The sequence below is a fragment of the Cataglyphis hispanica genome, chromosome 13, assembly GCF_021464435.1.
Source record: "Cataglyphis hispanica isolate Lineage 1 chromosome 13, ULB_Chis1_1.0, whole genome shotgun sequence".
NCBI classification, from domain to species: domain Eukaryota; kingdom Metazoa; phylum Arthropoda; class Insecta; order Hymenoptera; family Formicidae; genus Cataglyphis; species Cataglyphis hispanica.
In genome coordinates this window covers 6,505,950-6,524,841 of record NC_065966.1, presented here as the reverse complement: position 1 = coordinate 6,524,841, position 18,892 = coordinate 6,505,950, and the positions used below count along the sequence as shown (strand labels likewise).

General features: G+C 35.3%; 1 protein-coding gene and 1 pseudogene across 1 annotated transcript; both read left to right on the top strand.

Annotated features, from left to right (window-relative positions):
* The window catches only part of LOC126854273 (phospholipase A2-like), a 179,588-nt pseudogene that overhangs the window by 83,887 nt on the left and 76,809 nt on the right, over nt 1–18,892 (top strand).
* Nucleotides 12,042–12,885, top strand: LOC126854105 (uncharacterized). The gene is made up of 2 exons (XM_050600498.1): nt 12,042–12,251; nt 12,391–12,885. The coding sequence occupies exons 1-2, from the start codon at nt 12,042–12,044 to the stop codon at nt 12,883–12,885; spliced, it is 705 nt and encodes a 234-aa protein (XP_050456455.1).

Below are 18,892 nucleotides of genomic sequence, written 5' to 3'. Positions count from 1 at the left end.
AACTCAACAATCTCCGAATTCACCGTCTCGAAACACCCAGGATTCGTCTAGCTATATCGAAAAACACCATTTTTTACATGTTAAATCTGGAACATTGCGTCAGCCGCATCCTTACGTCCTTATATGGTTTAACCGCGTACACCGACAACTTGTTTCCTCGACATCGCGGCCGGTGTTCGAAATCCCGCGTTTGTTCCCGCGGCGATACGCGAGAATTTCGATTGCAACGAGCTGATCGACTGCGAGCTACAGGATCTGTTCTTTAGAGAACCGTGATACGCTCGCGCTATGTACTCGCATTATTATTTTATTAATATATTATAAAAAATAAAAATTATATATCACATATTATATATCACATATTATGTATCATATATTATAAAGGAAAAATTAAAAAACGCTCTTCCTCGAAATTTATACGTTCGCCTTCAAACGATACTCCGTTCCTTCGCTTGAGCGTCTATTAATATTAGGTTGGTGCGTATGAAATGTCGGATTTTCTTTAAATGTTAACGTTTGTCTCCCTGTTTTTGTTATGCTTTTGTTTTTGACATAACCTGGTTTATAGTCGTACTGTCCATTGCCAGAGTGACATTTTAGCAAAGAAGATTTTCTCAAAAGTGTTTCCTTTTGTTATTTGTTTTGAATTTTGCACCGATATGAATTCAACCGATATTCGTGTAATTTTCTTATATGAGTATAAACTTGGTAATAATGCTGCAAAAGCTGCACACAATATAAACCAGGCGTTTGGGGAGAATACTGTGAACGATCGAAAAGTGCAGCGTTGGTTTGAAAAATTTCGGTCTGGTGATTTTTCCCTGCAAAATGAACCGCGTGGAAGACCCGAAACGTCTGTGAAAAATGATGCTCTGAAAGCATTGGTGGAAACGAATCCAACTGTTTCTTCAAGGGAACTTGCTGCCAGAATGGAAGTTGACCATACAACAATATTGCGACATCTTTCTGAAATTGGCAAGGTGAAAAAATGGATAAGTGGATACCGCACGAACTAACCGAGCGAAATAAGCTGGATCGCTTGAACGTATGCTCATCATTGCTAACCCGATTTAATCGAGATCCATTTTTCGATCGGATCATTACTTGTGATGAAAAATGGGTTCTTTACGACAATAGGAAAAGGTATGCTCGGTGGCTTGATAGGGATGAGGCTTGTGCTCATACTCCACGGCCATCACTTCATCAACGGAAAATTTTAATCACAGTTTGGTGGAATGTGACTGGAGTAATACACTACTCATTCCTTCGAACTGGAATGACAATTACAGCCGAAAAGTATTGCCAGTACATTGAAGAAATGCATGAAAAATTGAAAATTATACGCCCATCACTTGTTAATCGGCATGGCCCAATATTTCTCCACGACAATGCTCGGCCGCATATATCGTACAAAACAATTGCGAAATTAAATGAATTAAAATATGAAATTTTGCAGCACCCACCTTATTCACCGGATCTTTCGCCAACCGACTTTCATTTATTTAAACATTTAGAACTGTTTTACGGGCTAAACAGTACGAAAATGAAGACAGTCTGAAAAATGCCATATCAGAGTTCATTGATTCTAAAGATCAGAATTTCTTCAAGACAGGCATCTATGTATTAAAATCTCGTTGGGAAAAGTGTATTGAAGTAAATGGAGCATATTTTGATTAAATAAACAGCTTTTGGAAAAAGATATGCAGTTTAATATATTCACTTAAGAATCCGACATTTCATTCGCACCAACCTAATAGATCGCGCGTGATAATGAAAAACCACAAATTCATCCTCGAGAGCGCTCGAGAACGGCGCCAATAACAATAACCGCGGGCTTGTCTTCGAGAACGCCGCGTGCTCTAAACCGCGCCGATAACCGAAACCACAGGCTCATCTTTGAAATAACTGCCGCGACGACATCTGCCGCGCACATCCCCCCACCCCCTTCTCTCGAACCGTCTTGCTCATACTCCGCCCTTTCTCCTTTGCCGTCCCTCCGAGATATCTTTCTATCTTATTTCTTCGTATATCTACTGTCTCTCTTACTTTTACTACCGGTACTACCTTTTACTACATACTTTGGTGTACACATACATTATTTTACAATTTTTGCGATATAACGCTATCATGTATTCGTGATGAAACTCGATGATGATACAAACACACTTTCGATATATCGAGTATACATATTCGATATATACATATACCGACGTAAATTGGTTTAATAAATTTCACTTCAAGTTTGCGCAATTCGATGGCGACCAAATTTTTCGAAAAAACGCTTTTACTATGGAAATTCGGTTTAGCGATCATTGCCTCTGCATCTTCCATCCCACTTTGTTAATAATTTTACATTAACATGATTGCGTACATTTTCCATCGTTTTGCCAAATACCGCGTTATTAATTAATTTATTAAATTTATAAATTTTTTTTCAAAATCATTTTTCGCGAGTGTTCGGAATTTTTTATTAAGTTCGATGTAATCGCGGAGTCATGGAGATTGTGAAAAGTGCAATATGCGATGAATCTTTGCGACGCGAAGATCGTCATACTGCTGCAGGATGCGTATACTGCTGCAGGTTGCGGTAGTATATCACATAACGCTTTTTATCGTATAATGTCGGGCAATATGGTAGATCAGTGTGCGCATCGTGATTATGTTATGAATATTCGAGGTCGACTTCGAGGACATAGCCGGTAAGCGAATCGAGCGCGATTGATGATGAATCAAACATGGACATGTCGTCGACCCATCGAAAATTGGTATAGGGCAATGATTGACACATTGCCCATCCGTACAAATTATTTACATCAAAGTACATTGGATATGATGAAGATATCGATGAATCGTATGATGTATGTACTTGTTAGTAGCATACGCGTATCTGCCGAAACATTGACTCAAACCGCCGCGTATTCCCCGTTCGATAAACATAACCATGTCAATATCAATAAATAATTCGAACGTAATATTTGTATTACGTTCGAATTTGTATTTGTATATTTCAACATGGCATCTCCGTGTATCCGGGAAAAGTAAAGTAATACGTGGGATCGAGGCCATAACTTTTAATCAAGCGATCGCGACACCAAGTTCATAAAAAAAAATGCCAAGTAAATAAAAAAAAATTCTTTCTACTTGTCTGGTTCGCCTATGTATACAGGAACTGTGACGATATCAGTAGCTTATCCGGAGTTTTTATTCTTAATAAACTTTTAATTAATTTTTGATACCTCATAAACGAAAGTTGTAATAAAAAATCTAACACATATAACTTTGTTCTGTTATATAATGTGGATGTAAGCTTTCGATTGTGATCAATTTGAATAAGATTGATCCAGTCAATCCTGAGGTATGATAATTATATCAAATGAAATATCAGAATTGTGACATTATTTTTTTCCAACTTCCAGACTCATACGTATGCTCACACGGAAGCGTCCCGTTTGACCACGTTAATATTGACCACGGTCCCAATTGGCCACATTGAGATTGATCGCATTGTGATTAACCACGTTGATATTGATCACGATCCCGATTGACCACGGTCTCGATTGACTACGGTCCCGATCGGCCACGGTCCCGATTGACTACAATTTCGATTGATCACGATCCCATTTGACCATATTGATATTTACCATAGACTTTTTAATGCGAAATGAGGTTCTACATGGGTTTAAAACTTTCCACACAAGGAAGGTTCTAAAAAAACCTACGTGTCTAATTTTAATGGTAGTGGAACCCCTCCGTAGAGGGAGGGGAGGAACACACTGTTTCCACGCATACACTTTTTAATGCGAAGTAAAGTTCCAGATGGTTTACAAATTTTCACGCAAAGCGAGGTTCGATCCAAATCAATGTGTCTAATTTTAATGGTAGTGGAGCCCCCGTGTAGGAGTGGAACACATTGCCTGCACTTTTTATTGCGAAGTGAGATTTCACATGGGTTTAAAACTTTCCACATAAAGCACGAAGTTTTATATGGATTTACAATTTTCCACGCAAAACATGATTCAACCCAGATTAATCGCAACGAAGAGAATATCAACGTGGTAAATATCAATGAGGACAATCGCAACGTGGTCATTCTCAACTTGGTCAATCGGGACTGTGGTCAATATTAACGTGGTCAAACGGATGCCACTCGCACACATACACATAAAGCGATTTTGTCCCTCATAGTGCGTTTGCAACGCTCACGTACGATTATTCTTTTGTGTATACTCTTTTATAAATTATAATAAATAAAAGAAAAAAAGTGAAAGAGAGAGAAAGAGAGAGAGAGAGCGGGGGAAAAAAGCGAGACAGAATGAATGAATCGTTATTTATTTTGCGTTCTGGGATAATATCACCTGAAACGCTAGACATACAATACAAATAAATAACAAGAAAATAAGAGATGACAAAAAGAAAAAATAAACGAAAAAGAATATAAAATAAAATAAAAATAAAATAGAAAAAATGAAAAAAAAAGAATCATATGAGATAATGAACAATGTGTTTTGTTTTATATATATATATATATATATATATATATATATATATATATATAAAACAGTACAGTCATATACATATAGTCTCGCAAGTGCATAAGCGCACATACATATTATTATATGTATCACACATATACTCATGCACAAGTGTATCTATACATTTTCACACACACGCACGCCACTTGTTCGTAAGACACTTTAGGGTCGCTATTACCGTCCGACATTTCATCGTCTGCGACATTTTATCATCCGACATTTCATCGTCTACGACATTTCATCGTCCGACATTGCATCGTCTACGACATTTCATCGTCCGATATTTCATCGTTCGCGACATTTCATCGTCCGACATTTTATCGTCCGCTACATTTCATCGTCCGACGTTTCGACGTCCACGATATTCCATCGTCCAATCTATTCGCGTCCGAAGCAAGACGATATAAGATGGATTCCGCTTCGCACAGAAAGTTATAAGTAAAAACGCATAATTATAGAGTGGCCTTCACCAAATTATAGTAGTATAAAGTAAAAATAATTATAAAAAACAATATTTTCCACTAAAAAAAAAATTTATAAGTTTTATAAATTTATAAATTTATAAAAAAGGTATGGCAAGTACATAAAAAAATCTCAACTTGTATGCAATAAAAAAATTTAATATTTATTTTAAAAAAATAACTTTTAAAAAAAATTTCTCTTAAAAAATAATTTTATTATAAAAAATAAAAAACTAAAAAGTAATTTTTCTTTAAAAAATAACTTTAATTAATAAAAAATTTTTAAAAAATAGGGAATCAAAACTAAATATAAAATCAGTAGTTGATTAGCCCTACTTAAAATCAATTTAGGTTATGAGGATTTGTAATTTGAAATAGTATTTGTCATAAAATAAATCTTGCATTTATAGAAATGTTATAGATAAACAGATTCTCTCCGTAAAATTAAAACGCATTTTATTTTTACTAAGAAAAAAACTGATTTTAAATAATATATTTTATTACATTTATAAAATTTATTAGAGATGTTATATATATTATAATCCCTTCAAAAAAATCTTACAAATGTAAAAAAAATATGCCAAATTCATAAAAAAAAATCCCAATTTATATGTAACAAAAAGTTTAATATTTATTTTTAAAGAATAACTTAAATTTTGCAGAAGAAATATTAATTTCTATAAGCAACAATTATTACAAAAAAACAGTGATACCTCTTCAAAAAATCTTACAAAGTTAAAAAAAATACGCCAAGTTCATAAAAAAATCCCAATTTATACCTAACAAAATGTTTATTCCTAATAAATAACTTAAATATTGCAAAAAAATATAAATTTTTATAAAAAACAGTTATAAAAAGCAGTGATATCCCTCTAAAAACCTTACAAAGGTAAAAAAACACGCCAAGTACATAAAGAAATCCAATTTGTACGCAACAAAAAAATTAATATTTATTCCTAAAGAATAACTTTTAAAAATATTTTTCTTTGAAAAATAATTTTTCTCTAAAAAATAAAAAGAATATTTTTTGTAAAAAATAATTCTAAAAAATAAAAACTAAATATGAAATTAATAGTTAACTACTAAAATACATAGACAGTTCAGTTTGTAAGGATTTTTAATTTAAAATAGTATTTATCATAAAATCAATTTTTCATTTATAGAAATATTATATGTTCTTAATGATTGGTGAATAATAATCTGTTGAGAAAATTAAAATACATTTTAAACCCTTAAGAAATAAAAAGTATAAACTAAATATGAAATCAATAATTTAACTAATATTTAGAAGCAATTCAGTTTGTGAGGATTTATAATTTGAAATAGGGAGCTTGGTTAGCGGAATGAAAGAGGCGTGACGTATGTGTGATTAAGTAAGCGAAAAAGCGTGATTAATAGAGGTGTAGGAAGAAAAGAGAAGGAAAAAATAGGAAGAGTACAAAGGAGGGAAAAATACTGAATAAAAATTACAGCAGGTAGAGGTTAAGATAAAAAATTGGAACAGAATTGTAAAGCGTAATATAAATAGAGGTTAGGGAAACGAGAAGAGAGATAGGCGGGAAGGAGAGATTGGGAACATAGGTGAGAGAGGTAGGAGAGTGAAGAGGGCGAGTGGTTCGAGAAGAGAGAGCGCACGCGGAGAGGTAGAAGGCGCGAGCGTAGTGATAGAGGTGGTAGAAGTGTTTAATTAGGTAGGAAAGTAATTATAGATAGCAAAGTAAACATGAACAAGTCACCAGAGAGCCGATTATCCGGCTAACAACGCGTACGACATACCGCTTATAAATAAAGAAATGCCGAGTTTGAAAGATGAAAATAATGAAGTGATCATGACCGAATTCGTTGAACTTAAAGCAAAAAGGTACGCGTTGCGAGTAGATGGTAAAAAGGATATAAAAAAGGTTAAAAAAAAATCAAGAATAACATTGTCGCGAGAACAATAACGTTTGACGATTACACGGTGTTTGAACGAAGAGATTGAAATGACGTGTCAACAATCATGTATTAAATCAAAATTACACGAAATATATACCATCCGCGAAACAAAAATTGCTCTAAGTCCGTACGACGAGCGGTATATCGTATCCGAAATGACCGACACGTTACCATGGGAATATTACCGGATACTTTTAAAATGTAATATAATGTAGCGTAATGCAATGTATATATGTCTGTATGTATGTATGTACATATGTATCAACTTATCGTCAAGAAAACAAAAGAAATATATATCTTTCTTTTTTCTTTTATATTTCATATTTTATGCTATTTTTATATTTTATTATTTTAGATATTTTATATTTCATATTTTTATTTGTTAAATTTGTATTTCATATTTTTTATATGTTAAAATAAATAGTTTGTATTAATTAAACAACATTGTTTTTGTGCATCCAAGAATTGTCCATCGAATCTCAGCCATTTGATGTAAACCTCGTCATTCTTTCTGCGCAGTACTTTCTCCACATTATATAAGTCCGGATAATTGTTGCGACGCAACTCGTACTCGTAGAACGCACCAGCAATAGATTTTCCGCGATAATCCTCGAGAAGATAGGTTACGAGATTAATAGCTGCTTTAACGATCTTAAATATCTTGGTGGTCCAATTCGGTATATAACCCTTCTCGAAAATCGTCTTGTATTTGTAAACGCGTAACAACTACTTTGAATTTTGCCGGACCGGCTATCTTTATTGCGCCGTACACTATAACCAAGAGTCTTTCGGCGATCATAGTGTCAACTTCGACAGGTTGCATACCGATCGATCGATACTTGCGCGCGTTGTAATCCGGCACAAGTCGTGGCAATTCGTCCATCCACTTGTAAGTTCCGTTGAGCGTAAACATTTTCCATATATCGTTTTTCAGCGTGCGATTGAATCGTTCAATTGATGCCTTCAACATATATATATATATATATATATATATATATATATATATATATATGTGAAATAATGATTGATATCATGTTTATTCATGAGGCGTTACAAGTCGGTGTTGTAAAAATCCTTCCCCATATCGATTTGCATGTTTCTCGGGCATGTCTTGCTATCTCGAATTATCTCAGCGATAGCATCAACCGTCTCGCTTTCGCGTTTACTCTTGAGCGGTACGACTCACGCATATATGCTCAGCACATCGATGGTGATCGACCAGTATGTAGTGGTGGCTTCTGTTGAAACGCGAGTACAGATGCATCTCGACGATGTCAGCCTGTCACAGATCGTTGTAATCCCGCACTACTAAGCGTCTTCGGGGAAAAGTTCTTCTTGCCGGAGCATGCAATTCCTCGACGAGTCGTAATTTCTCGATATTTTTATCGGATTTTAACGATATCATTGTTTTTTAGTGGTGCGACTGGTCGGCGCGTAATAATATAGGCAAAGAAATTACATTATGATTTATATCTCAAACTTTTTTTAACTATTCAATAGCCGTTTATTTTTCATCATTCAATTACGGTTCTTTATCCTCCGTATGCCAATAGCGGTCCATTAGCCGTTTATAGCTATTTCTAAGTCGTTCCGAAAGGCTTAGACCTTTTCTAAGACGTTTGACGATGATCTAACAGCCGTTTCTGAGCCGTTTGTTGCTATTCGTTGCCGTCCGTCAACAGTTCGTACTGATCTTGGATCGTTTGTTGCTGTCTATTATTGTTCGTTGATTTTGTTAGTGTTTGTTACTCGTTTCTAACGATAATTATTTGATATGATTTGTAAACCGAAGCTCGTTTACTGCAATTTGTAACGCTTGTACGTTCTTCTTGAACGCAACAAGCTTCTCGTCTGACTTTTTCTGTTGATTCCTCAACGTTTTAACACACTGATCTACATATAGTTTATTGATGGTGTCGGTATCGGCTTCAAGTTGCGCTACACGACAAATCTTGCGCAGCCTCGCATTATAGTCCGTAACGATGCGACATAGAGAGTTTTCGCGCACATAACTTCTCACCAATGATCGCTTGCATCATTTAGTCGTTCAAATAATCCAAATTTGTTGATATGCATCATCGATGCAAGTGACATCGACCAATTGGTTAGTTTTGTCGAGATACCGTTAAATTTATAATAATACCAGCTTCGCGAAATTCCTCGATGATCGACAAGATCATTATCGCTCGTTATCATGGCCCTTGTAACTCGTTTAGCATGAGACATCGAGCAATCGTAGACGATCCACCAACTTGTTAGGATCGTGCCAGTACACGTAATCAATTTTATTGTCAATTAGCGTCATTGCTCGAGGTATGAATACTTCTTTTTCAGAATTTTTTTTTTGTTCGATTGACATCAACGGTGCGATTTTTTTCTTTGTACTTGTATACCCTGTATTTGACCCGTGCGCATCGAAATTGCGCTTATGCGCGTTCGTTGCCAATAATATGTTCTTGTATTTTTTCTTATCATCTTCTGGTTCTCTTGAAGATCAACTCGTAAAGACCAGGTGTGCCGGCGAATCGTACGCCGTCGATAATTATGCTATCCGAATTGTACACGTTAAAACGTTTATTATCGAACATTCCAACCTGGCTGAGATAAACACTGTACACGTTGTCTATCGCTCTCTTGATTGCCGCTCAGGACAGGCCAGATATACTTTTGGTCCAGTGGACCTAACTGATCTCGCAACATTTCTTGACTTTCGTGTTTGCAATTATTTTCGAACGGACATTACGAGCGAGTCGTCCGTGGTTAGCATCCTCGCAAGCGAGCAATTCGGGCATCATAGGTTGTACGATTCTTGATGTTTCGGACGGTGTAGATTATCGGTAATTCATCCAATGGAGCGTCTGATCATTTCGATTTATACGGTGTCAGTGAGCGATTTGATCAACATCAAATTGTTTTTCTCTCTTTTTCTGTATCGCATCCTTCTCACACTTCTGGATAGATAATAACCGGGTTCGATCCCCGCGTCGATTATTCCCTGGCTTGTTCTTCACCATCTAATCACGATCGAGTTGACAATATTTTGTAGTGGTCCGATGAGAGGTCTTAACTGTCTGTCCAATACGATATCCTCCTCGGTCTTCAAAACGCGATGTTTCTTGCGAATCGATTCACTCGTTTTTGCAATTTTCCTCGCAATCTTCTCGAGAAATCCTCGTGAATATCTTCGACCGGCGGCAAAAGCGGTGAACAATAATAAAGCCGCGCGGGGTCAGCTGGAGGAGCTGCAACGCCACAATTGCGCGATGAAGGTCTTTATCTTGCTCCGTATAAATATGAACAGGGATTGTATCTCGGCCCGTATAAATGTAGACAGAGAGTGATAACGAAAAAAAAAATGTCAAAGAAGTGTTAAATATGCCTACGGGCGTGACAACGAACATACAATTAGAACAACTGGCAAAAACGTATGCGTATACTATCCTTTAGAGGTGTCCTTTATGCGTGATTCTTGACCGATCAGTGGTATATGTCGAAACAAGAGCAGCGTTGTGAATTTGAATAACACCAAAGGACCAGGTACTCATTGGGTGGCCTACGCAAAGAGGGAGAATCGCATTATATGTTTTGACAGTTTCGATAATCTTTGACCACCGAATGAATTGGTGCGATATTTCGCATGGAACGTGACGAATATATAATACAATCACACATCTGATCAAACTTACGATCAGAACATCTGCGGATAATTGTGTCTACTTTCTTCGTACGGTCGACGACGATCATATGAATTTAAAGTCTGACGATGTACCGTTAAGACTTAATATTCGTTAAACAGTTTTCCCGATATGTCTATGACATTCACATTGATCGGAAAGAGTAGCGGCACACTACCATCCAGTCATAGATTTGAGCAATGGTGATTACAAGCTCGGTCTAACGAATTTTGAGATTTATCATACGATGCGGAATTATTTGAATAATAAATTTTATTTCGATGAAAATGACACGGAAATTACGATTCCCGAGGGATCGTACGAGATACATGAGTTTCTGAAATGGGCAATTTTACAGAAATGCCCGCGACGCATGGTTCACTCCGGCAATCGTTTTGAAACACGGTGATATTCCATTGGAAGAGGAGACCGTTCGAGCGAACGATGATGGGGACGAAACTGTAGAATACTCGATAATGCTCCGTGCTAATTATAATACAATGAATAGCGAGATCAGGTGCGCTTTCAGAGTAAACTTTAACAAACCCAACAACATTGGATCGCTGCTGGGATTCTCGAACCGTATACTGTAAGCGAGACAATAGCACCAATCAGACGATTAATATCATCGTAAACATTATTCGCATAGAGTGCAACGCGGGTGCATACAGCAACGGCAAACGCGTTTATATCATACATGAATTTTCACCAAGCGTGCTGCCAGGATATAAGATATCGGAAACGCCTGCGCAGATCATTTACCTACCGATCATCGCGCGGAACATTACGGATCTAACGACACGCGTCGCGGATCAAGACGGATGATTGCTCGATTTTCGAGAAGAGATCACAATCAGATTGCACATACGACGACAACGAAATTAGCGTGCGATACATGAGATGCTTGTGTTGAACGACTCGAAGAAGAACGCGAGAGATAATAATAATAACTTTACGATATCGATTGGTGATATCATTCGATCATCATCATCATCATCATCACCATTAGGTTGAGCTAAAAAGACGAGAAAGAAACTCAGCGCGTCGAACATTGAATTTTTACAATCTTTGGGCTTTGCCCAAAGAAGTGCGAAATATCTCAGATAATATGACTGACATCCTTAACATTAGAGGCAAGCCGGTTTTTGACGATCGTATCGTCAAGATTGAGATTTACACGTACAATGCGTACGTCAACACAACGTTTGAACACAGCAACGGGATACGAATACCTATATAACAACAGGATCTGTATGCAATGCCGTATGAGAATTTTCTATACATCGAGGAATAACTAACGATAAACAAACCAGCTGAAAGATCTGGCACTGGGAAGTAATTGCATCGCGTTCGATGAGATTCGATTCTAACTCGACGATGTGGAGATTGATAGTAACAGAAATGTGGGAATAACTAGCACACTCAAGAACTATGTAACGATGTCATCCAATAGAACCGTGACTATGAAGAAATCCGGCTGGGATGCGCAGATTAATGCGAATGGATACTTCAATTTTTGCATACTATACATGTTATTGGGATTTCGCGAAGATTACAAACGCGTGGTGATTAACGCTCGTCTCGAATTGATTTTAAAACGATTGCACAGCAACAACAATTGTCTGATTGGAAATTTGGCGTTGGAGCCTGTGATTAATATATTCTAGATACAATGACGAATGCCACACGCTATATTGAACAAGGTCAATAAGCTGTCGCTGTGCGCCTTGGAAAACGGACGATGAGCATGAATTTTCGCTCGTAGAATCTGTAGTTCCGTTATTGCAGCGTATAACCAAATATTCGTGGGCCATTAAGACCACGACTCAACTGGAGAAGCCGCGATACGTTGTCTTCGCTCTGCAGACAGGTCGGAAAAACATCATGTCCGAGGATATGAATCGATTCGACGACTGCAAATTGAACACCGTGAAACTTTATCTGAACTCGGAATGTTATCCGTATGACGATATGAATTTGGATTTCGATAAAAACAGATGGTCGATTCTGTATGACACATACCAGCATTTCTGCAAAAATTATTACGTATACGAGTATCAAGAGACGAGTATCACAGTCTCGCAGTTCCTACGCAACGGTCCGTTCGTGATCATCGATTGTTCTCGACAAAACAAATCGGTCAAGAGCGCAACCGTGGATGTGAGATTGGAATTTGAATGTAAGGAGAACGTGCCGATGAATACTACTGCGTATTGTCTCATCATATACGATAGCGTGATTCAATACAATTCGTTGATCAATGTGGTGCGCAAAATCATCTAAGTGGGGGATGAGACGATATAAAACCAATAATGCCTCAAGATCAATCACAGTTTTCTTCTCGACATGCTGATAAAAACGTTATGTCTGTACCAACGTTCGTGGACGTGCAAGGATTCTTTGTCAGGATGAAATTTGTCGTAAAGGAGGTGGCGGTGCTGAGAAAGGGGACCATTTTGGCGCATTACATATTTACATGCCCCATACCATGGAATCTTCTCACAAGATCCGACAAATCATGTGCTTCCTGGCTGATTGCAAATCACCATGGATTACGATGGGAAGACGGAAACGTGCCGTACAACATGGCTAAACGTTTGATTACTTTGGCCGTGCTTGGTACAGAAGAGGATGACGAGACGCCGACTCTCGTGTACGTCAAGGGATGTCAGAAACGAGAATGGTTGATGGATTTGCTTGAAAATTATGCGAGTAAAAACCTGATTATCGAGACTTTGAATGCTGATTATGAAGCTATTGAATCTTTAAATACTCTAGATGTTACTAATACTATAATGTGTAAATCATGTTAAGAATTGCGCAGAATGTATTAAAAATATTTAACTGGTGGTTGCAACGTCAAAAAGAATTGCGATATTTTTAAAAGTAAAAATATGTAAATATTATTAACATGTTTTATCTCTTATTCTCCCCACTCTTTTCCTTGCGAGTCGTTTCTAAGAATTGTTTTCAATTGGCTGCCTCTTCCTTCTCCTAAATTTCAAAGCATTAATCTCCTCACCATATCATACTTTAAAAAAATAAGCGTCACGTATACTCGGTTTTATACAATCAATGTCGCATCATCCGCTCTACTTCTCATAACCTAGAGAAATGTACTCTACTGAAGGAAGCAATATGAATTATTATAATAACATTAAAGGCTCTAAATGTAAATAATAAACACGGTTACAAAAAAGGCAATTAAGAGTCGGATATGACTTAATACATCATTACGTAATAATCATAAAGCACAGGATATTCCTTATGTTAAAATTCAAAAATTCGATTTAAAAAAGTCGGACGTTTCGATCCTCTTTTGGATCATCTTCAGCGGATCAATATGAGAATAAAAATGATCTTGGAATCTGATCTCCCGGTCTTCCGTCTCCACAGTGAATCTCCTCGATTCCGGTCGTTAGGAAGTGTGTAGTCCTCAATATCGGACGTTATAGTTTTGGAGCAAAACACATGCTTGTAAAAATCTCATCAAGAGAAAGTAAAAATTAAAAAATTAATAAATTAACGAAGAGACTCACCGAAATTGGTTGGACAAACAGAGAACAGAGAAAGTGAAAGCACAGTGTCAGAGTCACACGATATATGATGATAGAAACAAATCAGACCATAACAGTACGCAGAACAGTACTTAGTCGAAACAGGGCAACATAATAAATGGAGCGCGAGATTTATTTATAATTTTGTTAAATTTTCTATAATTAAGTCATACGTATCATGGAGGCACTCAGTATCTGTTTGTCTATTAAGACTATTTTTTTTGACGTCTAATAAAAATCATTTCAGATATCAATCTTTTATTAAGAATAGATTCTTCGTCCAAGACTTCAACATTTTCCCAGTGAAATTCATGATTTGATGATCATCATGACATCGGCGCTCGCCTTTGTATATACGCAATGTAGAAGGAATTTAATTTGTGAAAATTTATAATTTGAAATAATATTTGTCATAAAATCAATTTTGCATTTATAGAAATATTATGAATTCTCTCAAAAGAATTAAAACGAATTTTATTTTTATTAAAAAATTACACTTATGTTTCAAATAAATATTTTGTATAATATAGAAAATAGCATTATTATATTACGGTTTTTATTAAAGATATTAAATCATAATATTACTTAACCCTTACTGCAATAATGTCGATCACATCGATCACCATTTTGAATTTAAAAGTCCATGCCAAATATAGACCGATTTATTTTAAAATTAATCATAATCTTAGCAGAAGTCCGGAACGAAAGAGTTAATATTAAAGTGACATTAAAACTTGGCTTGCCTGATATGAAATATAAATTTGCAAAAGATCATTAAAAATTATTATCAATATTAATAAAAATATATGACTTATAATGCGACAAAACGATCTATATTTGGCATGGACTTTTAAATTCAAAATTGGTGATCAATGTGATCGACATTATTGCAGTAAGGGTTAAGTAAAATTATGATTTACTATCTTTAATAAAAATTATAATATAATAATGCTATTTTCTATATTATACAAAATATTTATTTGAAACATAAGTGTAATTTTTTTTTTAAATAAAATGCGTTTTAATTTTTTTGAGAGAATCCATAATATTTCTATAAATGCAAGATTGATTTTATGACAAATATTATTTCAAATTATAAATCTTTACATATTAAATTCCTTCTACTTGGCTTAATTATTGATTTCCCATTTAGTTTTTATTTTTTAAAAGTTTTTATTTTTTAGGAAACAATTTTTTTATAATTTATTTTTTAGAGGTAAATATTTTTCCAATTTTTATATCTTTTCAACTTTGTGTTGCGTACAAGGAATATTTTTTATGTATTTGGCGTACTTTTTTTACCTTTGTGTTTTTTTAGTGTGATCTCATTGCTTTTTGTAAAAATTTAATAGAGGTAAATATTTTTTCAACTTCAATATTTTTTCAACTTTTTGTTATTTATAAGGGATATTTTTTATGTAAACTTGGCGTAGTTTTTTTTACCTTTGTGAGGTTCTTTTAGTGTGATTAAATTGTAGACATTTTTTAAGAACTTTTGCGATTGCATGTAATGAGGTACATACTACGACGAACTATGACAACATACGGAATTATGGCCTTTTCGTACACAAATGGCCTATATAAATGATATCAAAGTGAGACATTCCATATACAAAACAATAGCACTATATATAGGATGTCCTGCAAAGATTGTGCCAATGTTCGTGAGCGAGTAGAGCACAGTAAACTAAACAGAAAAGTCCTTTATTATTTCAATCTGTCACACTTAATAAAAGAGTTATTATTGAGTAAACTCTGACCAATCAGCGCCGACCTTTAGCCGGACGCACATCGGTGAGCCGCACGCTTAGTAGTGATGCGTCGCCGTAGTAGTGGAGCGCTCACGCAGTCAATTTATCTCCCGCTCTCTCTTTCTTTCTTCCACTCTCTTTCTCTCTCCCTCCCGCTCTTTATCTTGGTGTCGCGATACTACTATCAATTGCATCGCTTGATACATATCATATATATGCACGCACATACATATTGTTTTTCAAGGCATGTTTGCACATTCAAGCGAATAATCGTACATGAACGCTGTAAATGTGTATTGAGGGACAAAATCGCTTTGTATGTGTGCGTGCGGGCGTACGTGAGTCTGAAAGTTGAAGAAGAAATTTTTTTCACAATTCTGAACCTAACGATTATCATACCTCAGGATCGATAGCACCAATCTTATTAAAACTGGTTGCAATCGAAAGCTTGCATCCACATTATATGATAAAAGTACCATTAGATTTTTCATTACGGCTTTAGTTCCTGAGGTATTTTAATCGAAAGTTTATCAAAACCATTATAGACATAAAACTCCGGATAAGCTACATGATAGCGCCGTGATCCCTGTACATAGGCAAACTCTTCATGCCAGAAAATTTTTGTCATGTACTTGGCGATTTTTTTTTTATAAACTTAGTGTCTCGACGCTACCGCGTCGCTTGATATATTTATTGCAACCATTTTTATTCTTGCAACTATTTATATTCTTTTACACTCACTTTACTCAACTTTACTTGCTCGATGTCATTATGGTGGACAACAGGGTAAACACTCTCTCGAAACACTAAAAAATTTCGAGTAGGGGATGTATCACTTTGCAAAGAAAATTGTTAGGGTCTGCTATGAAGACCTTAGAGTTCAAATATCTGAGTCATCTGTTTGTCATTCGCATCCACTCAGTTTTTAAATTTCCAATATTTGAGAATGTTCTATCTTTTGTTTAGAGTTTTTCAAGTTTTTCAGAACGTGTTTTATCATTTTGAATTTATCCGGTTAACTTTTCTAATATTGCTTCGGAGAATTAGTCTCGCCTGTTAAACATTGCTTATTTATTATTTGTTCTATGATGTAAAGAGAGATTCTTAGAAAGTAATTACTTTATCACAGAGTTTTAGTGAAAGAAAAGTAAGATGTTGCAACCTCAATAAACGGCTTTGCCTAGAAAAAAATTCCCAGGGTTCAGTCCTCACGTGCAATATATGCTATTTGTTTATAATGTTTATAAATTATAGCAGCCAGACATCGGCGCTCGCCTTTATATATACGCACTGGTATATGTCCGCTCCCGTGATAAATATTCCCTGCCCGCGCGACATCAGATCTCTATCCTCAAATTCCCCGCGCAGTTTCTCCTTGACCCGCATCTCCTTTAGAGGATCTGAGTTAGAACCGATCTATATACTCTACTGTCTATGACTATCTAATCTATACAAAGCTCTTATATTTTAATTTATTTATTATTAAACATAGCTAGTCACTAGCGTAATTAATTCAATAATAGATTATGTTTAGTATATAACCTTACCTTCCCTGCTTTCCTCTGTAAACAGCCTGATCTAATTTTCATAACGAAGAAAAAGTTCAAATCAAAAAATAGAGAAAAAATATTTAAGATTTTTTTATTTGAATTGTCCTGTATTTGATGATGTACTCCATATATGTTTTTTTAGTTACACTCTGCATATATTTATATATACTGAGGTCTGATTAAAAATATCCGATTTTATCTTTTTTTGCTTCAACCAGCTGCAGCTCAGGAATCAGACTAACTCAGCATGTAACCTTGGAGTCTACTGCACATACATGATTGTTTGCCAGACCGCGCAGTCCTTCAATCGCTGTAGACAGATGTAAAAGTTGTACATGTATTCAATGTTCAGTGCATTTCGTGTTTTCAGCTAAAATGACCAAATGTGTTCAACAAAGAATTTTCATTAAATTTTGTCGAAAACTCGGTGATACACAATCAGAGACTATAACTATTGAAAAGATATAAAATTGAATGATAAAATTTGCAGGGTATCCATTCTATAATTTAAGTGAAAGTAAAAATTACAAAAATGAACTAAAATTTACTAAAAAGTTTATAATATTATTGTTTAAACCTAGTAAATTTGCTTATTTTTATTCTCACTTGAATTACAAAATCGATGTGTTGATTCTTTGCTGAATATGTTTGGTCAGTTATTTGAAAACACGAACTGCAACGGACATTGAATATATGTGCAATTATCACGGCTGCCTGCAGGGCTGCGCGATCTGGCAAAAAATTAGATATGTGCAGTAGTCCAAAATTGCATGCTGAACTAGTTCCGTTACCGGACTGCAGCTAGTTGATGCAAAAAAAAAAGATTGGATATTTTTTGATCAGACTTCGTATATATATTTTAGGAACTACTAAGTTAATAAATTTATAAGGCTCTCAAGTGAAAATCATAATTTAAAGATTTGTGGGCTACTAAGAGCCAGATGCGAATGGTAGTGCCTGTAATCAGGATTTCATAAAAAAATTATTTTCTATGAAATTGATTATTGTGCATATTGCACAAAATTTCCTTGGACCTATATCAAGAACACATTAAATCTCTATTCGAGATTTTGTAGTAATCCTTCTTTACCTTTCTGAAGAAACAAAGGCGAGAAAAATATTGGGGCGAAGTCCCTGAATCGGGAATCGAACCCGAGTTTTTCGCTTTCGGGCAACTGCTCTTAGAAACTATTTGTTATATAGGAATACTTCATCCCTTATGACTGTTGATAAATAGCTATCTTTTATAGATCATATTTATAAATCACACATACGTAGTCCTGTTACATATATTTAAATCTGATATTAAGTGTAGTACAAATTTTCATTTCTCTTTGTTGCATCAAACATTGGCTTATAATTAAAAAATGAAGAACATTTATATTACATTTGAATTTATGATTAAAAAATTACAATATTGATGATTTACCGC

What these genes read in the sequence shown, in the direction of transcription:
- LOC126854105 (XM_050600498.1), top strand. Translation starts at nt 12,042, where the DNA reads ATGTCATCCAATAGAACCGTGACTATGAAGAAATCCGGCTGGGATGCG. An exon ending in GAAATTTGGCGTTGGAGCCT is followed by an intron (nt 12,252 to 12,390) that starts GTGATTAATATA and finishes CCGTTATTGCAG; the next exon opens with CGTATAACCAAATATTCGTG.